Below are 24,577 nucleotides of genomic sequence, written 5' to 3' on the forward strand. Positions count from 1 at the left end.
CAAATTACTTTCATATAGGCAGCCACGTGTTTCCCAGTTATCTTTTGTGATAGTTACTTTAAATTCCTTTTAAGAATAATAACACTTGAAGGTATTATCATTATATTCATCTGGAAGCACTAAACCCTTAGGAGGTCAAGAAGCACATGTGGAAAATATGAGGTAATCAAGTTTGATAAATGGATGCGGTCGGGGAGGGGGGGGGTTAGTAGTTGTAGTTACTTGGCTGGGTCGAGTCTCACTCTTGTCTTGTCAGAGTTCATAGGTTCGAACACGTCGAATTTCATATTTGACTCAAAAGCTCTTTACCCTGACGGGTTTAAGTAAATTACTTATAGTCATATCTTGCTCTTTGACGCTTTGTAGGCCGCTGCAATATCATACTGCGTGGTTTTTTTTTTTTTTTTTTTTTTTTTTTTTTTTTTTTTTTTTTTTTTTTTACAGACTAGCCTTCTCTCACGGAGGCAGGGTGACTCTCCTTCACCCCCTTCTCCCCATAAGAAACACATTCACTATGATTCAGCCGCTGTCTTTCTAGACCCTGTGCTGAAATATATTTGACATGATTGTTACTAAAACATTCTGTATGTACATACATGGCAGCCTTCTAGGCACAAACACACACACACACACACACACACACACACACGGCAGCCTCTCCTGGGATAAGAGGTTCCTTGAATTTATTCGCGATGAACTTGTTTATATCATCAAAAGTTGGGCAACAAAGTTGTGGAGCAGGAGTTGAATGTGAGTTTAGAACATACTTGAAGTTGAAAAAAGTTAGAGTGGAGTATGAGTGTGGATCATATCTTGAAAATGATGAGCAGGAGTGGAGTATGAGAGTGGATTTTATCCTAAAGAAGAGGAGCAGGAGTTGAGTAAGATTAAATGATATCTAGAAGATGATGTTCCATGTTCTTGTTACTTTTGTTCCTTAGCGTAATAGTCTGACGAAAAATTCGAGAGGATTTGGGTTCATTTCCACTGTTATGTGACACTTAATGACTAAGTTTTCATATACCTGCTTCCTCTGTTTACCTAACAGTAAAGAGGTACCTTGTAGGTGGAATACAGTGGGAAGAGTTGTGTTATACCTTTCTTATTGAAAATGACGGACATAATAAGCGGCATGAACAGAGTGTGCTAGACTTTGAAATGTGCTGAGGTAAGATAAAAGCTTTTAGCTTGTAAATTGTACAGTGAACAAATAAAGCATACATATTTTCACTTAGTAATTGAATGTGATTCCCTAAAACTCATTAATGAAGTTTCATCAGTAGGGAATGAAAGATTTATGCAGAATTCAGCAGGATGTGAAGAATGACGCATAATGATGCATACTGAGAGAGTAGAAAAATGTGTGCATGACAAGTTTCTCGAAAGATTAAAATCGAATTAGGCAGACGAATGACAGTTCTTCTCCCTAAAAGGAACTTTTTACTTGCAATGTTGGGAAGAATGTGAATATTATTATCTTTTACATTAATTTATTTCAGAGAGAAGAAAGCAGAAACATCTAAAGCATGTCATCTCCCAGATGAGAAGGCAAAAAGAGTAGAAATAATTCTTAGGTCAAAAGACATTAAATACAGGCGATACAAGCCATTTATAATGCTTTTCAAGAAGACAAGGAAAACAAAAATATGAAAAGCTGCAAAGAACTTCAGCTGAACTTTTTACTGCTTAACACGTTTCCTCAGTAAAAAAAAAATAGTATTGGCTCACATGTGTGAGCCAATACTAGTTTTGCCTCGAGTATGTTTCCACTCTGGAAACATACTGGAGGCAAGATTTAAGCCAGATTTCCTGCGTTCCCAGCTTGTTACCAGGGTTCAAAACCTCGTAAGCTTCACTCAAGTCGAACACTTTGGCTACGGTGGGAGCAACTCGGTGGATTTGTCCGCAGTCATCATCCAATGTTAAGCCGTGTTCAATACTCTGGGTAAGGCAAGAAGGTCATGGATCCCAGAGTAAGTCTCCAGCTGGAGTGAGAAATCTTTATTCTTTCCCAGGAAGGCCTTGAGTCACAGAATACGCATCAAACAAGAGTGATAGGTCTTCAATCTCTCTCAGGTAAGACATAACCCCAAGAGTACACCTCAGGCACAGTGAGAGGTCTTTATTCTCCCCCAGTAAGATCTTGAACCCGTGTATGCCTCACGTAGGAGTAAGAAGTGATTATTCTTTTCCAAGCCTTGAACCCCCGTGTACGCCTCAAATAGGAGTGAGAAGCTCTATTTTCTCCCAGGAAGGCCTTGGACTCTTGAGTATACGCCTCCGGCACGAGTGAGAAGTCTCCAATTCTCTGCCTGCCACATAAACACAATAAAATGTTGGCAACAAGCGTCTCTTCCTTGAGATCCAATTGCAGATCTGTGCGTATCCACCGAATTCTGTTTTTAGGGGTCGAATCTCTGAACCTGTGTGTGTTTGTTTGTGTGTGTGTGTGTGTGTGTACTCGTCTATATGTACTCACCTATTTGTGGTTGTAAGGGTCGAGTCTTAGCTCCTGGTCCCGCCTCTTCGCTGTTTGCTACTGGGTCATCTCTCTCCCTGCTCCATGAGCTTTATCAAACCTCGTCTTAAAACTATGTATGGTTCCCACCTCCACTACGTCACTTTCTAGGCTATTCCACTGCAAATGATTCAAAATCACTTGTTTCGTGATTTCATTAGTGTGTATATATAAATATATATATATATGTATATATATATATATATATATATATATATATATATATATATCTATATATATATATATATATATATATATATATATATATATATATATGTATCTCTTAAATCTTCTGTGCCATATTATGTAATAAAATATTCCTATTGGTAAAAAAAAATAGTTTAAAAGATGGGGTGGTAGGGGAAGTGGAATATTCAAATGGCTTCAGGAAGAAATCCAAATATTCTTCCTTGAAGCCTTTTTATCCACTTCTCCGAGGCTATGGGTCCCACAATTTACACCAGAGGTGGACCCCATCCTATATATATATATATATATATATATATATATATATATATATATATATATAGATGGCATATCAGGTACATGTTGTTACGTGTGTATCACCGATTATAAGGCGAAAATCTCATCCAGCTCCTCAGAGCTGGGGCGTGTGCCCAAAATACTGCAGGCATTACCCCTTTGAACAGCCGCACTGAGCCGCTGGAACAGAAAACTAGCTGCCCTGGGATCCCTAGTTACCCTGATGAGTCGTTTTCCCAGCTCCTTAAGGAATTTAGATGCACTCTTTCCCCGTGAGCCAAGGGTCTCTGAGGCTATGGGAACAAACATAATGATGGGCAAGTTCTCCATATTTTCTAGACTTTTGGGACTCCCTGAAGCTGGCAGCTGCCCCTCCTTCCTCCCTGGTGTATTGGAGATAGGTATCAGCCAAGGTAGACGCACATGTATAGTCCCACACCACCTGCTTCCCATCTGTCCAGGCTTGAAGGGTGATACCATCTGGACGCTTCTGGCTGCCATCAGATCTGCATAGTTGGGGTGGCTCCCTTACTGCTGGGCATCCATATATATATATATATATATATATATATATATATATATATATATATATATATATATATATATATATATATATATATATATATATATATATATATATATATACGCACACACAAATATATACACAAATCCACTGTGCGTATTTGTGAGTGTGTGAGATAGGAAAATAAATACCTAGCTCTCTCATAATTTTTACATTGTCTTGTAACCTGGTGTATATATTGAATGTAACTACGAGATCACGAAGTTGAATGGCATGCTGATGATATTTTTACTTTTATTGTGGTTAAATTGTGAATACGAGACATAAAGAGGTAAGTGAATGCCAGCAAGCGAAGCCTCGCCACACCCCATTGTCAATCAGAAAATGAACCCCAGCTAGGCAGAAACACGGCAGCTAGAAACGCCCGGATGGACAGATACGTAGCTAATGTGAAACTACACATGCAGATCTACAGTGGTCGATACATATCTTCGGTATACTGAATCTGAAATGGGTTACACTCTAACTTTCGGTAAAACCTGGAAATCCTTCGCAACATGCTACAGTTTCGTCCCTATTGGTTCAGAGACCCTTGATTCACGAAGAAAGTGCCCACTCAAGATCCTGTAAGAGTTAGATGTCGAACTTGTAAGGAAACCAAGGGTCCCAGATCAACCGCTTCCAAAGACTCAGTGAGGCACTCCTGAGATTAATTGCTTACTGCATCATAAGCATACGGCGTGTCTCAGGCGATTTTGATGAAATGTTCATAATGAAGATTGAAATAAATATATATATATATATATATATATATATATATATATATATATATATATATATATATATATATATATATATATATATATATATATATATATATATATACTTAAGAAATCACGAAACAAGTGATTTTGAATCATTAACAGAACTGCTGCTAGCCAGGATTCGATCCTTCGTCACCATGCCTAGCCCTGTAAGAACAGGACAATACACGCATTACTCTTACCACTGGACCAGCAATTTTTCTCCGGGCATGGTGATGCAGGATCGAATCCTGGCTATTAATAAGATCACAGTAAACAGGTGATATCACAACATGCAGAACAACCACTGTAAAAAGAATAGTGAACTTCTAAGCGCTTTCGTGATTTCTCACATTATCACATTATGTGAGAAATCACGAGAGTGCTTGGAAGTTCACTGTTCTTTTCATAGCGTGGAACAAGTGTAAAAGTCTTCAAGAGAAAACTGGACAAGTATCTTCACCATGTGCCAGATCAATTAGGATGTGATGGATATGTGGGGCAGCGGGCCTCTAGCAGCAACAGCATGGTTGAACAAGCAAGTACCAGACGAGCCTGGCGCATGGCCGGTTCCGATAGTAGTAAGACTCTCGAAACTCATTACTGGTATATATATATATATATATATATATATATATATATATATATATATATATATATATATATATATATATATATATATATATATATATATATATATATATATATATATATATATTATCAAAAACAGCACTGCGACTAGCCGAGGATTCGAACCCGTGAATTTTCGGTCACCATAAGGCAGGCTAAGACAACACGGGTTCGAATTTTCGGCTAGTCGTAGTGTTGTTATTGATTAAATATCACTTGTTCGTGGTTACAATAATATATTTAATCAATAACAACACTACGACTAGCCGAAAATTCGAAGCCGTGTTGTCTTAGCCTGCCTTATGGTGACCGAAAATTCACGGGTTCGAATCCTCGGCTAGTCGCAGTGCTGTTTTTGATAATATATATATATATATATATATATATATATATATATATATATATATATATATATATATATATATATATATATATATATATATATATATATATATATATATATATATATATATATAAACTCGAATATTTCCTTTCTATCCAGAGAGTGAGAGATAGAGACAGCAGAGAGGAGGCAGACAAATGTCAGCAGCCTGAAACTCGCCAATCTACATTCCGAAACTCGACTGGAGTTTGACAAAATTTGCTTACAGACTGCAATAAAAATCTATTAGCGTGGCGGCCAAGTCCGACCAAGTAATCAAGGAAATGCAACCACTCACTGTTATGACAGTCACACTGTGAGTGCGGCAGACAGCCAAACCGCGCAGCAGTCACACAATGAGTGCACCAAATACGCAGTGAGTGAAGCAGTCCCACGGTGAGTCACACAGTGAGTGCAGCATTCACAAGTGCAGCAGCTATACAGTGAGTACAGCAGTCATACAGTGAGTGTAGCAATCACACAGTGAATGCAGCAGTCATACGGAGAATGCAACAAACAGCTAAATATTGCAACAGACAGCAGCAGAGTGAGTGCAACACAGCCCCTCCATCGCTTCTCTAGTTAAGTCACTGTCACACCTGATAAAGTTTGTTAACTAAAGGCAAATATTTCACGTTAGAGATCGTTATATTGTTTACTAACCGCTAAGTGCATCCAGATATAGATATTTTTTTTCATTCACAAAAAAAAGAAAACACGCAATATGAGTGTGTAACAGACTTCCGTTTGACTCTCATATTATTAGTGTGAAATATGCAGGATTGTTTATGAACATTAAAATGGTATAAAATACCGACAGGTTGTTAGGTAAGACACATATGCAACAGTTAGGTATCTTTATTTCGAAACGTTTCGCCTACACAGTAGGCTTCTTCAGTCGAGTACAGAAAAGTTGATAGAAGCAGAAGATACTTGAAGACGATGTAATCAGTCCATCACCCTTAAAGTTTTGAGGTGGTCAGTCCCTCAGTCTGGAGAAGAGCATTGTTCCATTCTATGGAACAATGTTCCATTCTATGGAACAATGCTCTTCTCCAGACTGAGGGACTGACCACCTCAAAACTTTAAGGGTGATGGACTGATTACATCGTCTTCAAGTATCTTCTGCTTCTATCAACTTTTCTGTACTCGACTGAAGAAGCCTACTGTGTAGGCGAAACGTTTCGAAATAAAGATACCTAACTGTTGCATATGTGTCTTACCTAACAACAGGATTGTTTATCTTTTCTTCCTGCCACATTAATATTGAGGATAAAAGGCAAATTTTTTAAACTTTTACTGATATTCAGTATAAATTTATTTTTGCCTTTCTGTGTTTCTTCATAATTCCCAGTTTTGTATTCTTCCGTTTGCAATTAGGACACCTGATCTGAGACCGCTCAACGGTACCGATGGTCCCTTAAACCATTAATAAATGACATAAAACCAACATCTAAGGACTTAACAACAATATTTTGTTCATCATCCAAGTGCTTTTTTGTACAGCAGATTATATTTCTTGAGCGTGCAATGTTTTTGCTGAAGTATGAATTTTAGAGGAGCTAATCGAGAAGATTACTGTAGGTATTATAAATGTTTAAGTATAGAAAATAATGAGACAAGAATAGTGCGAAGGGATTGCAAGGAAGTAACGAGACAAAAGAATATAGTTGGAAAAAGAGAGGAAACAAGATATGTAACAGGAATGTATCTAGTTTGTCTCCATGTAGTGCGTTTTGGCAGCTAGTGTAAAGAATTATATGGTTGGAATTACTTAGTTGAGTTTATCTTGAGCTTGAGCTCATAATGTCGCCTCTAATCTTCCTGCTGTTTGACTATCTAAAGTAATATGTTTTTTAAACTGTTCTGTTCTTGCTTGTGGCGCTCTGTAGTGTTGTCTCCGTCTCAGCTACTCAGACCTTACGAAACTGTTCCTGGATTCTCACCCGAGCATAGGTGTTTAAAATTTGCATCTGTAACCCCTTGTTCAGGTCCCTCACGTACTGAACAATCTGTTTACCCTGGCTATCTTGGTAATTATTAATGTCTGTTATGATCATGTCTCCATTCCATTTACCTAGTGGTGTGAGTTAGGGAATCACAGACATTATTCTTGAATTTCGATACTTCCGTTGGTGAAAAAATCATTGGAATCTCTCTTTTTTTCTGTGTTTTTAATCAAACCATACCCCGGCCGGGATTGAACCCGCGGTCAGAGAGTCTCAAAACTCCAGCCCGTCGCGTTAGCCACTAGACACAGTCACGCTTTGTTTTTAATTATGTCTGGGTTTTACAAGGGCGCTGTGTATTCAAGGAGTAGTCGAATATTTATTGTTAACAGTGAGGGTTGTTAATATAGTATTGTCAGGAATGTTACGAAGAACAAGGTCAAGTGAAACATTCCTTACCGTCCACAAAGCTGAATCTGCAGTAATTTATACTTGCAAATTTTAAACATAAAGGGTTAGTGAGGACAGTGAGTGCTGCTGACGTGTGGCACAGCTGCTTCAAACCTGACATTGATTCACTGGATTTTTATGTGTAAACGCTTATACTGACACTCGCCCACATCCACACTCACACCCATTTACAAACACCACACCACACTCACACACAAACACTAAGCCTACTCCCTCCCCCCCACACAAACAAACACCTAAACAGTCACATACTCTGACAGACACAGCAACACCCACACTTTTGCAGATAGATGCCCACTCATTTTTTCTCATTCCCACATACACACCCACTCACTCCCACGCACACATCATTGTTAAAAGCTCAGCAGTGCTAATAAGTGTTTATCTCTTTCCTCACTGGCAGAAGTGTTGCTGGTGGACAGCAAGATGCGGGCCAACACTGGGGGCAACCAGGTGGAGGGGCAAGCGGTGGGCATGGCGGACTGGGGCGCCTTCTCTACTCCCAAGGGCCCACACTTTGCCCCAGACACACCCACACACGTCACTGCAGCCGTGGGCGCCCCAGCACACGTCCCCTGCAAAGCCAGGAACCTCGGCTCCAAGTCGGTGAGTTGAACACTCATTTAACAATTAATCCACAAATTTGGAAACGAAAACTCGTCTTTCTTCTTGTTCCTTGCATATTAAAACCTTTAATAGCTGTATTATATTTATTAATAAATTACACAGAACAACGCATATGTGCAAAATTAAATACATTATAAATTTAACTAAATTTTCTTTAGCTGATTATTGATTTGATTTTTTAAAAACCAAGTCGTTGTTTTTGCTAGGGCTTCAGAATCACTATCAGAGTCGAGTAAGAGAGGAAAGTAGGCCTCTCCCGATTTGCTGATGGTAATGTTATCTTCTACAGAAAAGAGGAAAGTCTCTGACGTAGTGTGGGGAAGCAAACACATAACTTACTGCTACTGTGCAAAGCCCAACATGGTAAAGAATCCGCCATCTAAAACAATTACAAATTTACCTTTCCGATAATAATTAAGGCCTCTTGGGTCCTTATTCGCCACTCATGCTTCATAGTTCTCTCATAATTTGAACCTTCACGGCCTCATTTCATAACTTCTGCCTCTCACACCCCTCATAATTCAGGGGAACGTACAACCTCTTTCATCTCGCCCTCTGTCTCACAGCTTCCTGTGAGGAAGAGGTCGGAATCATCTCTCATATAACTCGCCCTCCTGCCTCACAACTATCTCTTGAGCTCTTTAATCAGTCTCTCCATCCAATCAAGGAACTCGAGCGGGTACCTGATCCCACTGAGTCGAATATAACTCGGTAACTTGTGAGGCAATATCTGCCTAACGCATTCCTCGTATTTCCTTCTTTATTTTGACTATCTATGATTATTTTTCGCTTAAGATATAAACAGTGATTAACATTCATATCACTGTGATCACATATGTTGCGCTTTATTCATGGCTTTTTTTTTTAAGTTTATGGTTATTATATTAAGGCTTTCATGTATAACAGAGAATAAACTGGGAGTCCAATCGACCATTTAGAATTTGCAGTGCTCAGATTAGATTATGATTAGACGGATTTGAAAGTCTGTTGAAGCTGTGAACTAATCAAAAATGGGTCATTATTTCCTTATATGTATGTCTGCATACACAACATACAGGGCACACACACACACACACACACACACACACACACACACACACACACACACACACACACACACACACACACACACACACACACAAAGATTTATTCACGACCCTTCCTTTATACGACTTAAGTCAGGCCCATATTGGAGTATGCAGCACGAACAAAGCCCACAAATGACAAAGCATACCAGGAAATTGGAGAAAATAAAAATTTTTACAACAAGCCTAGTACTAGAGTTTCGGGGAATGAACTTTGAAGAGAGACTAAAGTAGCGGAACACTGTAACGTTAATGGATGGAAAAAACAGGAAAGACATGATTACGACATATAAATTGCACAGGATTATGTAGATTATTATTATTATTATAATCAAGGGGGAAGCGCTAAACCCGGAGGATTATACAGCGCCTGGGGGGGGGGGGATGTGGAAGGCATTCAGGCTTAATTCGGGGAACTGGAGCACAGATCCAATTCCCTAAATCAAGAGCCCCTCACCAACATCAAGGAACCTTCCTTGAGGGGCAGGATTATGTAGAATGGATAGGGATAGGCTTTACCTGACGCAAGAAATGGGAATACGAGGGGACAAATGAATCACAGGACACAAATTAGTCACCAAGACACTAAGAAGCAATATTTCCTTAGATTCAGGGTGATCAAGAAATGGAGTAACACTGACAAAATAGTGATGGCAGGCTCTATACATAATTTTAAGAATACGTATGACAGGGGCCCATGAGGCCTGGACGAAATGAATCCGACAAGCAACAAATAAAAAATGCTGGACCAGCAGCTAAAAGTAGACTCCTTCAGTCACAAACAGGTGAATATAAATACGTACGCATGCACATGAACTGTCAAAGTTGTCTTTAAGCTCTCTGATCAAAAAAACCTTATACTTCACAATGTTCAGCTTCTGAGACAGTCGCATTTGAGGCTTATTGGGGAAAATCTTAAAGGCACCTAAGGTATATTAGACTAGATCACACAAGCAAGTACAAATACCATCGCTTGTCTATTAGCTTCGCGGATCCGTCGTTGTTAGTCTGGCAAACAAAAGACAAGTTGCAGAAAATTTTTATTGAGATGACGTTCCGCCCTGTGTAGAGTATTATCTTGACTTAACAAAGCTCTTCAAAGAGCAATTAAATTTCTCTCAACACAAGCTTGTTGTGCAATATGTGTCTGTTCTTCAGTGTTGTCGGCATTACGTCATTCGCATCAAAGTAATTGTTCTTGTAAACTAAAGGTGACCACCACCAGTCTGATTGCATGGACACAAGGCCGTGATCATCAGACGGAGGATCGAGCCTACACCACTCTGCTTTGAATAACACGCAAGAACATTGCAGGAATTTTAATAAAGAATTGCTAAGCTTTTTATTTTAAAATGTCACAGGTCGGTGAAAGTTAATACTTTTTTTTTCCTAATTCCGAGAAAAGTACTTGATTCTTCCAAATTACTAATCAGATTTACGCAGAAATTGTTATAATCTGTGTGTAAATGAAACTAATTTTGAGTAACAGTGAACGTTAGTGAACGACCGAACATGAGTGAATGTAAGTGAACGACTGAGTAAAAGTCAACGACTGAACGTGAATGAAAGACTGAACTCTAGTGAAATTAAAAAAAATAATAATGTAAAAGTGTAACGAGAAAAAAAGAAATATTATGCCTTTTTCAACATGAAATTAGAAACAAGGCATTAGCTAAAATAAAATGCATTTACATTTTTTTTCATATTCAAATAAAACTAAAAATTATAACTGGGGCAAAAAAAAAAAAATTGAGTTTCCAATTTTGTTGGAGCGAGGGAGAGAGACTTCTACAGGTAGAGGGAACCAAGTTATTCACTAATGGCTTCTGCATTTTATAAAAAGAGAAGCTATAATATTCCCCCTCCTGAAGTCCCTATACAGAATGAATAGACTAATAATCCATTCCAGGTGAGGTAAATGGTTCCATTTGGGTACCTCAGTTCTCCCTATCTTGTCCCGTAATCTTAATATAAAATTAAAAAATTTTTACGGGCACATTTCATCCGCAGGTGTCTAGTATTACTCTGTATTTATTCTCATGGCTTCATAATCTCCGACAATCCTTATGAAAGATTTGCAATTAGCGTGACGTATGTTGGAGCTTCATGGTATGAATAGAACTTGCAGAGCAAGTACAACACTCAGGCAAGATTATTGTTGTTGGTGGTGGTGGTTGTTGCAGGTAATTCATCAGGAAACAATATAGTGTCTCCTGACAGGGATATTAATTATATGATAACCCATTCAGTAGTTAGGTATTAGCTAGGTCAAAAATTAAAGAATCCCTGTACACTGTAAGATAAGATATTATTATTACTATTAATATTGTGATGAATGGTTTGAAAAACCGACAAGTTGAAGATTGAGACACTTATGCAGCATATGGGAATCTTTATTCAGGAAACGTTTCGCCACACAGTGGCTTCTTCAGTCCAATACAAAGAGGAAGGCGTAAGGAGAGGAGGAGAATGAGGTAATCAGTCCCTCAACCTGGAGTCGATGTGTTCAGTCCATCAATCTTGTAGAATGTACAGCATAGGGCCGTAGACGTGGCTTATATACTGTAGTGATGTGAGGTGAAGCAGGCGGAGGCGGGGTCATAGTGGTACCATCCACTAGTCGAAGTAGGTCTTCGTCCAAAGGTTGAACAAGTGTTGAAGAATTCTTTGTAACAAGATCCCATGGGATCTTGTTATGCTACAAGATTGATGGACTGAACACATCGACTCCAGTGTCTGCAGCAACACTTGTTCAACCTTTGGACGAAGACCTACTTCGACTAGTGGATGGTACCACTATGACCCCGCCTCCATCTGCTTCACCTCACATCACTACAGTATATAAGCCACGTCTACGGCCCTATGCTGTACATTCCACAAGATTGATGGACTGAACACATCGACTCCAGGTTGAGGGACTGATTACCTCATTCTCCTCCTCTCCTTACGCCTTCCTCTTTGTATTGGACTGAAGAAGCCACTGTGTGGCGAAACGTTTCCTGAATAAAGATTCCCATATGCTGCATAAGTGTCTCAATCTTCAACTATTAATATTATTATTATTATTATTCAATGGAAAGAGCTCAAAACATTTGGGCTAGTTAATTTTAGGTTACCATGTTTAATCCGAGGAAGTAGAGGGTAGCTCCAATTCTTTTGATTAAGAGGCCCTCACTAGTGTCAAGGCATTTATTACTTTCCTAAAATGTTAACAAAGCAGGACCTCCTTTATTACCGTTACTAAATCCTGTGCTGTTTTCTCCCTCACTCTCCCACCTTGTCTCTCTCAATCGTAGACTGTCTCCCTTATTCCCACTTTGTCTCCCTCACTCTCCCACCTTGTTTCTCCCTCTCCCTCATTGTCTCCCTTACTCTGCCACTCTGTCTTACCCCCCTAGGGTGGAGAGTGATCGAACTCGCATGTCTGTCGACCTAATGTGGCAATTAAAAAGTGTTTCATTATCTACACTAATCTACGTGGCTTATTTTTGACATTTGGACACCTGTTCGACATAAATTACCAGGTGAATATAAAACAACAGTGTTTCGTGTTATGTGTCTCGAGGTTCCAGATTAAAATTACAACCGCTTGTTCCATAGTGCAGACGCAGTCACATCCCCTTGCTTCATGGTCCAGACGTAATCACATCCCTTTGCTTCATGGACCAGATGTAATCACAACCTTTTGCTTCTTGGTCCAGACGTAATCACACCCTCTTGCTCCATAGTCCAGAGGTAATCACAACCGCTTGCTCCGTGGTCCAGACGTAATTCAATTAGTTTGCTCACATATTTCCCATGTGCGATGACAAGCTGCAACATTTGCGTCACTTGCGTGCTTTCAAAAACTCTGGCCCCGGCGTTATGACGCGATTTTTCTCTCCAATTTTATGGCTTTGTGACGTCATGTACGTTGCCCGAGCACTTTTTTGCCCCGTTCAGCTTTTGCCATAAAGTTTCTGATATTATACGAATATTTAATACGATTTTTTTTCGTCACTACAAACTCGTATCGGTTCATGCTTTCTGGGTATATTTTGCAAAAACTTCATATCAAATGATTTCTCGAGTTTCTAAACTGCCCAGCGATATTTTTTTTTCTGGTGATATGGTGCGGCCTGTGATCCATTTGAAAAAAAATTATTGTAAAGCATTGTTTTGAATTTGTCTCTCTTTTATGCCGGTGTGACTTTGTAAATGGTTCAGTCGGACCGAAACGTCGTCGTAACCTCTTCTCTCCAATGGGTTGGTTATTTGTGTGTTGTTCTAGTCACGGTATTTTGCCTTTTTGTTCTTTATATATTTAAAAGTTTATCTTTCAAGATATATAAAAATGCTTTTGGAAGTTTTCATCCTCACTTTTGCCTTCCCTTGTTCACCAGCCCCCTAGGTGACCTGTGAACGTTCAGGGTGACCTGTGAACGTTCAGGGTGACCTGTGAACGTTCAGGGTGACCTGTGAACATTCAGGGTGGCCTGTGAACGTTCAGGGTGGCCTGTGAACGTTCAGGGTGACCTGTGAACGTTCAGGGTGGCCTGTGAACGTTCAGGGTGACCTGTGAACGTTCAGGGTGACCTGTGAACGTTCAGGGTGACCTGTGAACATTCAGGGTGGCCTGTGAACGTTCAGGGTGGCCTGTGAACGTTCAGGGTGACCTGTGAACGTTCAGGGTGACCTGTGAACGTTCAGGGTGACCTGTGAACGTTCAGGGTGACCTGTGAACGTTCAGGGCGACCTGTGAACGTTCAGGGTGACCTGTGAACGTTCAGGGTGGCCTGTGAAAGTTCAGGGTGGCCTGTTAACGTTCAGGGTGACCTGTGAACGTTCAGGGTGGCCTGTGAAAGTTCAGGGTGACCTGTGAACGTTCAGGGTGGCCTGTGAAAGTTCAGGGTGGCCTGTTAACGTTCAGGGTGACCTGTGAACGTTCAGAGTGACCTGTGAACGTTCAGGGTGACCTGTGAACGTTCAGGGTGGCCTGTTAACGTTCAGGGTGACCTGTGAACGTTCAGGGTGGCCTGTGAAAGTTCAGGGTGGCCTGTTAACGTTCAGGGTGACCTGTGAACGTTCAGGGTGGCCTGTGAAAGTTCAGGGTGGCCTGTTAACGTTCAGGGTGACTTGTGAACGTTCAGGGTGACCTGTGAACGTTCAGGGTGACCTGTGAACGTTCAGGGTGACCTGTGAACGTTCAGGGTGACCTGTGAACGTTCAGGGTGACCTGTGAACGTTCAGGGTGACCTGTGAACGATCATTCAGGGTGAACTGTGAACGATCATTCAGGGTGACCTGTGAACGATCATTCAGGGTGACATGTGAACGATCATTCAGGGTGACCTGTGAACGATCATTCAGGGTGACCTGTGAACGATCATTCAGGGTGACCTATGAACGATCACACAGGGTAACCTGTGAACGATCATATAGGGTGACCTGTGAACGATCATACAGGGTGACCTGTGAACGATCATTCAGGGTGACCTGTGAACGATCATACAGGGTGACCTGTGAACGATCATTCAGGGTGACCTGTGAACGATCAATCAGGGTGACATGTGAACGATCATTCAGGGTGACCTGTGAACGATCATTCAGGGTGACCTGTGAACGATCATTCAGGGTAACCTGTGGACGATCATTCAGGGTGACCTGTGAACGATCATTCAGGGTGACCTGTGAACGATCATTCAGGGTGACCTGTGAACGATCATTCAGGGTGACCTGAGAACGATCATTCAGAGTGACCTGTGAACGATCATTCAGGGTAACCTGTGAACGATCATTCAGGGTGACCTGTGAACGATCATTCAGTGTGACCTGTGAACGATCATTCAGGGTGACCTGTGACCGATCATTCAGGGTGACCTGTGAACGATCATTCAGGGTGACCTGTGAACGATCATTCAGGGTAACCTGTGAACGAACATTCAGGGTGACCTGTGAACGATCATTCAGGGTGACCTGTGAACGATCATTCAGGGTAACCTGTGAACGATCATTCAGGGTAACCTGTGAACGATCATTCAGGGTGACCTGTGAACGACCACTCAGGGTGACCTGTGAACAATCATTCAGGGTGACCTGTGAACGATCATTCAGGGTGACCTGTGAACGATCATTCAGGGTGACCTGTGAACGATCATTCAGGGTGACCTGTGAACGATCATTCAGGGTGACATGTGAACGATCATTCAGGGTGACCTGTGAACGATCATTCAGGGTGACCTGTGAACGATCATTCAGGGTGACCTGTGAACGATCATTCAGGGTGACCTGTGAACGATCATTCAGGGTGACCTGTGAACGATCATTCAGTGTGACCTGTGAACGATCATTCAGGGTGACCTGTGAACGATCATTCAGGGTGACCTGTGAACGATCATTCAGGGTGACCTGTGAAAGATCATTCAGGGTGACCTGTGAACGATCATTCAGGGTGACCTATGAACGATCGTTTAGGGTGACCTGTGAACGATCATTCAAGGTGACCTGTGAACGATCATTCAGGGTGACCTGTGAACGATCATTCAGGGTGACCTGTGAACGATCATTCAGGGTGACCTGTGAACGATCATTCAGGGTGACCTGTGAACGATCATTCAGGGTGACCTGTGAACGATCATTCAGGGTAACCTGTGAACGATCATTCAGGGCGACCTGTGAACGATCATTCAGGGTGACCTGTGAACGATCATTCAGGGTAACCTGTGACGATCATTCAGGGTGATCTGTGAACGATCATTCAGGGTGACCTGTGAACGATCATTCAGGGTGACCTGTGAACGATCATTCAGGGTGACCTGTGAACGATCATTCAGGGTGACCTGTGAACGATCACTCAGGGTGACCTGTGAACAATCATTCAGGGTGACCTGTGAACGATCATTCAGGGTGACCTGTGAACGATCATTCAGGGTGACCTGTGAACGATCATTCAGGGTGACCTGTGACCGATCATTCAGGGTGACCTGTGACCGATCATTCAGGGTGACCTGTGAACGATCATTCAGGGTGACCTGTGAACGATCATTCAGGGTGACCTGTGAACGATCATTCAGGGCGACTGTGAACGATCATTCAGGGCGACCTGTGAACGATCATTCAGGGTGACCTGTGAACGATCATTCAGGGTGACCTGTGAACGATCATTCAGGGTGACCTGTGAACGATCATTCAAGGTGACCTGTGAACGATCATTCAGGGTGACCTGTGAACGATCATTCAGGGTGACCTGTGAACGTTCGTTCAGGGTGACCTGTGAACGATCATTCAGGGTGACCTGTGAACAATCATTCAGGGTGACCTGTGAATAATCATTCAGGGTGACCTGTGAATAATCATTCAGGGTGACCTGTGAATAATCATTCAGGGTGACCTGTGAACGATCATTCAGGGTGACCTGTGAACGATCATTCAGGGTGACCTGTGAACGATCATTCAGGGTGACCTGTGAACGATCATTCAGGGTGACCTGTGAACGATCATTCAGGGTGACCTGTGAACGATCATTCAGGGTGACCTGTGAACGATCATTCAGGGTGACCTGTGAACGATCATTCAGGGTGACCTGTGAACGATCATTCAGGGTGACCTGTGAACGATCATTCAGGGTGACCTGTGAACGATCATTCAGGGTGACCTGTGACCGATCATTCAGGGTGACCTGTGACCGATCATTCAGGGTGACCTGTGAACGATCATTCAGGGTGACCTGTGAACGATCATTCAGGGTGACCTGTGAACGATCATTCAGGGCGACTGTGAACGATCATTCAGGGCGACCTGTGAACGATCATTCAGGGTGACCTGTGAACGATCATTCAGGGTGACCTGTGAACGATCATTCAGGGTGACCTGTGAACGATCATTCAGGGTGACCTGTGAACGATCATTCAGGGTGACCTGTGAACGATCATTCAGGGTGACCTGTGAACGATCATTCAGGGTGACCTGTGAACGATCATTCAGGGTGACCTGTGAACAATCATTCAGGGTGACCTGTGAATAATCATTCAGGGTGACCTGTGAATAATCATTCAGGGTGACCTGTGAATAATCATTCAGGGTGACCTGTGAACGATCATTCAGGGTGACCTGTGAACGATCATTCAGGGTGACCTGTGAACGATCATTCAGGGTGACCTGTGAACGATCATTCAGGGTGACCTGTGATAATTAGGTCATTCTGTTAATTGAACTCACTTTGCATGACCTATAAATTATAATTCATTCTGGGTTACCGAGATTTTTTTTTTCATTTTGGGAAATCTGTGGCTGGTTCCTGAACATGCAAAGATTCTGGCGTCATGCACAGAAAGGCTTGAAAGATTTGCAGTTTGTCAATAACTGTTATGCAAAAGACGAATTCTGTTTCTGCTCTCGGCACTGCCGCATGCCAGAGTAATAAGATTCATCCAACTAGATATATTCCTATACACTAGGGAGGTTACAAATTTAATTCCTCTGAAGTTCCTGTTACGACATAATAGCTTACAGGAAGGTTATGTAAATTCACGAATATTTTAGAGAATATTAGAATTTAAATTTTTCGAAGATTCCTTAGACAATATCTGCATAAGAAACTTTCCTTACCATCAGTGTTATTGCAAATTATTATATACAAAGGTTGGAAAACTGATTTATCATGGCGACATAAGCAAAGAATTCACAATGATACTTGCACTTTAAAAGATATTTGAATATTTAGTTACATCTCGGTTAAAGGTGATCTTAAAAACCTATTATTATATTCCAGCCGAAAATGAGCATAAATATTCAGAGTTCTGTTAAATATAAACTAAAATGGCTATAATTATAGCTCTCTTGATTATTAAAAAATCATTAACTAGACATAAAAACTGTTTTCTTCTCATGATGCATCGTATAAAATTTTCAAAAGTGGCCATAATTGCTATTATATTCGAATGGCAATTTTTATAAAAACTGAAGTGCAATATTCTTCTGTTAAAATATTGTATTTAGGGCAGAGATTGTTTAGTGTTTTCATTCATTATATTTTGTGTAATAATAATAGCTTCGAGAATTTATTCTGGACAATTTGAGACGAAAATTTGAATTTTCACAAAATCCACAAAATCAGACGAAACGTGCTTTATCATGATCTATATACGCAGGCAATCTTGACCTCTGGTTCTGTGCGTTTGCTTTACTGTGATCCCTGAGTCGAGGATATATTGACCTCTGTCTCAAACTATATAAAGAGTTTGTGTTGACTATTTTTTTGCTATTAGTTTATGCATGCGAATTTACAGGCTAATAACTGTTATCTTGGCTAATAACTGTTATCTATTGATGCGATGCACAAGTCAAGCAACACCAAGTTATTCTTTATTTCTACTAAGTGAACAGGTGGAAGGGTAAGGAGACTTGCCAGTCTCCACTCCCTGCCTGAGAATCAAACTCACTACCTAGTGTTGAGAGACTTGAGTTATATCTGTCTAATCTAGGACAGGTTCTTCTTATTAATGCATAAGTTGAGACTTCGTTGACCTTTGTCTAGTCAGGACGCGTGCTGTACCGTGAGTCATGTGAAGATCATAAACTGACCTCACTTGTGATGCAAGTGACGAAACTGTTTTGACTTTCGGTTGGTGTTGCACACGGTCTTCTTCTCGATTCAAGAGTAGAGAATGTATTGACCTCGGTCTTGTCCAGACATGTGTAACGTCAGTCTTGTTGGCATAGGACACAGCTCACCCGGATCATGTTTGTCAATGTAATGATACTGATGTATCATTACATGAATATTATTTATAGGATCATTCGCTGCCTGACCACGGTCGAGTGAGGTTGTGCGCTGCACCCCTCTGCTGTTCAGGCGAGCTACCTCAGTTCGTCACAACCATTGAGAAGTGAGGACGTGCGCTGCTCATTTACCAACATGGCGCTGCAGAGCTACAGACGCATCAACACTGTTTGCGTTGAGTTGACCCGTGGGGCTGTCACTGGAGCCACGATGGACTTGTTACTACCGGCGATTATCCGTGATACCTACGGTATCGCAAATGAAGAGATATGTGGTGTAGCACTTAATGGGACGACACGGATCTTCGTTAAAATGACGTCAGCAAATGTTTATGAAGCGGTGGTGGATAAGTATCAAGAGACCATTATAGCCGTCAATTCAGCTGTATCAGTACGTCTACATGATGTATCACGACACTACACATGGGTTAAAATAAGGAATGTGCCTTTTGAGGCGAATGAATTTGTTATAAAAGATGAACTACGTAATTATGGTACGGTTCATATGGCCTCTGCAGGTCGGTGGGCCGCTGGACCTTATGCTGGAAGTTTGGAGGGAACATATTCAGTCAAAATGACCTTACGCCATCCCATACCGTCCTATATTATGTTGCAAGCATTTCGAACTCAGGTATATGTAACATATGCGGGGCAACGTCGTACGTGTCGGCTGTGTGGATCGTATGACCACATAGCGGCACAGTGTGATAAGCGTCGTAGGAATCTCCAAATATCGCAACAGCAACAACCGGAAGAAGTCGAGGAAGTGGAGGGACGAGAACAGTCTTATGCTCACCCGTCTCGACAACGGACATCTTGGAGTGAAGAGGTAGAAAAAGCGCAGGAGAAGGCTTTGGAGGATGCAAAACAGCGAGAAGAATCACCATCACTGGATATAAATAAAGTATTTGAAGAGACTCTGCCCACTATGGGGGACGAGGATGTAGCGGCGTCTTTAGTGAAGGCACTGGATGTATTGTTAGACGAGTCGATCGTCAACCGTGTGGAGGAACCAGGTGCAAATTTGGGATCGGTTGAGCATCATGGTGAGGCGACGGATGAAAGCATTGAGTCTGGGGTGTCGCATGGCATGATGGTAAATATAGCAGAAGTGGAGGTGCATCATGATAGTACTAAAGAAATCCCAATGCAGGTGGAGGGTAGGACGCGAAAGCGAACTGCGACCCCACCAGACTCAGACGACGTGCTTACTCCTGCCCAAAGGCCAGGGAAAAAGTCTTGGGCGGATGTACAGAGGAAAGGGAACAGTGAATCCACGAAACAAGAGTTTATCAAGGTGATTCCCAAAAAAGGGGAGAGGGATAGAGGTGTAAAATGTATAAGTGAAAAGTCTATACCTAGAACCAAAGGAAAATCCCATTAATTGACTTTAAGGTTTTGACAATAAATATTAACGGTTTGAGATCTGAGCGGAAGCGAAAGTGGTTTAATGAATTTTTGGTGCGTCTAGATGTGGATGTGGTATTTATCCAAGAACACAATTACAGAATTGGATATGAGTTGGAATTAGATGGTTACGATGTGTATATGGAATATGCGACGAGGTTAAAAGGAGGCGTCGCCATTCTGGTAAAGGAAAATAGCCCGTTTGTAGTACGCCATAGTGAAAGGGGGGAGGGGAGAGTGATTAGGGTGGATGGTTTATGGGGTAGAGTACATATAAGTTTTGTAGGTGTATATGGGCCGGCCGAGGGAGATGCACGACTTAAAACTCATTTTGTACAAGATGTATTAGTATATCATCTACGTAGTTTACCAAATGTAGCGATAATAGGGGGAGACTGGAATTGTGTAATACGACGAAAAGATGTGGAGCCTCGAGGAGCGGGTTGTTGCTTGGGGTTCCTGGGAGATTTATTGACGAGTGTGGGTTTAATGGATGTGTGTGGGGGGGGTGGCAATGTGGAGCATACTTTCATTAGAAGAGATTATGCGGCGAGATTAGATAGAATGTACGTGTCTAGTGCGGTTACAGTGCGGAGAGTGAGTGTGATAAATGTGGTTTTTTCGGATCATAGAGGAGTTGTAATGGATGTAGATATTGAGGGTGTGCCTAGAAGGGGTCCGTCATTTTGGAAATTAAATGTAAAGTTATTGAAGAGAGAGGAAAGTCGTTTGTCTTTTGGGCATATGTGGGAACGCCTTGTGGTTGAAGCACCTGGAGATGTGGCTTTGGTTAATTGGTGGGAAATGATAGCCAAAAAGCGAATTAAGGAATTTTATATTAGTCAGGGAGTGAGATATAATCAGTTACAGTATGGTTTCCAACGATATTTAGAGGGGCAGTTGCGCGACTGCTATGTACAAGCGAATGCTAATTATCCTGTTACAGAAATTGAACGAATTAAGGAGCAACTACGTAATTTACAAAACGAAAGGTTTGATGGGGAAAGGCTTAAGGGTGGAATCGAAGAGGTTTTGTGGGGAGATCGGCCGTCGGCGTGTGTGTTGAGGAATCAACACAGACGTCGCAAAGCAATGGAGTTAATGGGGTTGAATGTCCAGGTAGGTATGCAGGGGTATAGAGTGAATCAGGTGTTGACGACGACGGAGGGTATGAGTGGGTATATTGATGCTTGGGTTAAATTGAAAACGCAAAGTGTTGGAATAAGTGAAATTGCATTGCAGTCAATCGGTAGGTTTGTGCGTTGTGAGCTGGAGGAGCATGATCGTTTGATGTTGGGAGGGCCGATAACGGAGTGTGAGACTTGGGAGGCTTTATCTGGGGCGCAATTGGGTAAGGCGCCAGGAATAGATGGGTTGCCCAGCGACTTTTATATTCAAAATTGGAACGTTTTAAAGGGGTTTTTGGTACGTTTATTCAATATCATGAAGCGGGATGGGGTTTTAGGGGAACAACAAAGGTTGGCTGTGGTCGTCCTAGTTCCTAAAGGCGAGCCATTAACGGTTAAAGATTATCGTGCAATCTCGTTATTATGTGGGGACTATAAAATTTTTGGAAGGATCTTGGCCAACAGAATAAAAAAAGTCCTGGGCAAAGTGATTGACGAGGGACAATATGGGGTGCCGGGCAGGTCTATGTATGAAGGTCACGGTATGATTAGAAGTTTTATTGAAGAAAGAGTAAGATTGGGAGATGGGGGGGTATTGGCTATAGATTGGGAGGCGGCATATGATAGTGTGGAACGGGAGACGTTATGGAAGATAATGAGATGGCAGGGGTTTGGGGCGGAAATTATATCATGGGCCAAATTAATGTATCAAGAGGCATCTTTGCGTGTGCAGGTGAATGGGAGGTTGGGAGATCGGATTCAGATGGGAAGGGGTTTGCGTCAAGGTTGTCCCCTTTCACAAATTTTTTTTGCTTGTTTTCAAGACCCCTTTTATAGAGGGATAAGGGTTTTATTGGAAGCAAATGGGATGAGTAATGTAAGGGGTGGGGGAGCGGGCATTGTTGGATATGTCGACGACACGACGATTTTGGTGAGAGAAAACATGGATTTGATTCGGGTAGAAAAGTTAGTGAAAGTTTTTGAAAAGGCTACTGGCATGACGATCAACATGAGGAAAACAAAGTATATGAATCTTGGAAAAGGGTCGCGTGAGGAAGGAATGGTAGCTGAAAGGTGGGAAAGGGTGGACCAAATAAAGATATGTGGGATCGTTTATGTAAATGATATCAAGTCAGCACAACAAATAAATTCCGTGCGTATCGTTGATAGTGTTCTGAAGCGTCTTAGTGGGTTGAGAGCTGCTAATTTAAGTTTGCAACAAAGGGTGATAACAACGAATGTGCTATTATATAGTAAACTATGGCATGTTACGGTAATATTTCCGATACTTCGTTGTGAATTAAAAAGGTTACAAAAAAGTGTTTTTAGATTCATTTGGGGAACAGGGAGCGAATGGTTAAGTAGAGCGGTTGTCACACTCCCGGTTGGCCGTGGAGGGCTGGGTCTTATAGATGTCGAAAAGAGGATAATAAGTATGTATTTAAAACATAGTTATAAGCGGGAGGGAGGGGCGAAAGAAGACGGTCTTCATAGGATACATCAGGATATGCGACGGTGGTGGGGGGGTCGGGAGTTCATGATAGGTGAGGCAATGTTACGGGTCATCATAAACGTGAGGGATCACTCACAAATTAAATTGAGAAATCTTGATAGGGCAGATGGTAAGGCTCTGGTAGCGGCGGTAGAAGGAGTTTATCCGATGTATGATTGGCATAATATTTGGGGGCGTTTAAATAAATTGCGTTTAAAACCTAAAGTAAGAGAAGTTATGTATAGATTTTTACATGGAATCTTGCCGTCAGGAATGGTTTTATTCTATAAGAGAATACGAGAGGATGGGGAATGCAGGGATTGTGGAGGATTGGCGACTATTTATCATACGGTGTATTTTTGCGATTGTATTGAACTTATAAGGGTTTGGATGGGTAAGGTTTTAAGGTTAGTGGGGGGAGGGGGTTTGCAGGTTTTGAGGGTTTTAAGTTTAGATATAACTGGGGTGAATAAAAGGGTTGAGAATGCGATTGGGTATATGATTACGGATTATATATACATGATGTGGGCTATGAGGGAGGCGGACGTGCGTGCAAGAATTAATGCATTGGCAGCAACTTTTTATAGGACACAGTGTTGAAATAAAGGGGTGTATGGAGGGAGATGGGAGAGAGATTTTAGTGAGGGTTATCGAAATTTCACATTAAGGGATTTATGGGATTTGCAAAATGGGTAAAGGGATACGACGGGCTATTTTCCTAGACTTGGGTGTGAGCATGGAGAGCTGTTTATATGGATGTATAAATGAGTTTTGATATCTAGAGGCAGTAGGGTTATTACCCCGAGGTTTTCAAGAACTACACAATTATCATTGAGGAAGGTGTAGCACTACGATTGCATATTTTTATCATGTATAAATCATTTCAAGGACTTTATGATGAAAATTTTCTATGAGACTCAAATATGTGCATAGGAGTCTTTACTGTTTTTGATTCAATTGTAAGTGGTAAAAAGTGTTTCCTAGCGTATAGCAATTGATTTTTATTTTGTTATATTTTATGCTGTGTTACAGTGTGCTTTTCAGTAATATTATATTACATGTAACTAGTTTGCATTATTTTTCTTTGTTTTGCTGAGATGTAAAATATCATATCGTAGTTTTGTTTTGTTATATTGGATGTTTTTATTGTGACTTTTAGTATTATCCCGTTTCCTTCTTTGAATAGTAAATACCTATGTATGTTAAGATCTCGTGATAATCGCCAATATTAATGTTTTGAGTATCGTGGTGCTCTGTTAAGCACCTAAGATCTTAGAATTAGTCTTGCATACGTGTGTTGACAGGCAGAAACCTCACCTAG

General features: G+C 41.4%; 1 protein-coding gene across 2 annotated transcripts in view; it reads left to right on the top strand.

Moving 5' to 3' along the window:
• Positions 1-24,577, top strand: part of LOC128696274 (fibroblast growth factor receptor 1) — a 223,160-nt gene that overhangs the window by 124,419 nt on the left and 74,164 nt on the right. Inside the window, exons 1-2 of one of the 2 annotated variants that reach the window (XM_070084761.1) lie at positions 5,586-5,782; positions 8,163-8,365. In XM_070084761.1, the coding sequence (XP_069940862.1) occupies positions 8,186-8,365 (180 nt within the window). In that variant the 5' untranslated portion in view covers positions 5,586-5,782; positions 8,163-8,185. Of the gene's footprint in view, positions 1-5,585; positions 5,783-8,162; positions 8,366-24,577 lie in introns of those variants that run through there. The other variant, XM_070084760.1, reaches the window with a different exon arrangement.

Source organism: Cherax quadricarinatus, chromosome 14, assembly GCF_038502225.1.
Source record: "Cherax quadricarinatus isolate ZL_2023a chromosome 14, ASM3850222v1, whole genome shotgun sequence".
Lineage (NCBI taxonomy): Eukaryota > Metazoa > Arthropoda > Malacostraca > Decapoda > Parastacidae > Cherax > Cherax quadricarinatus.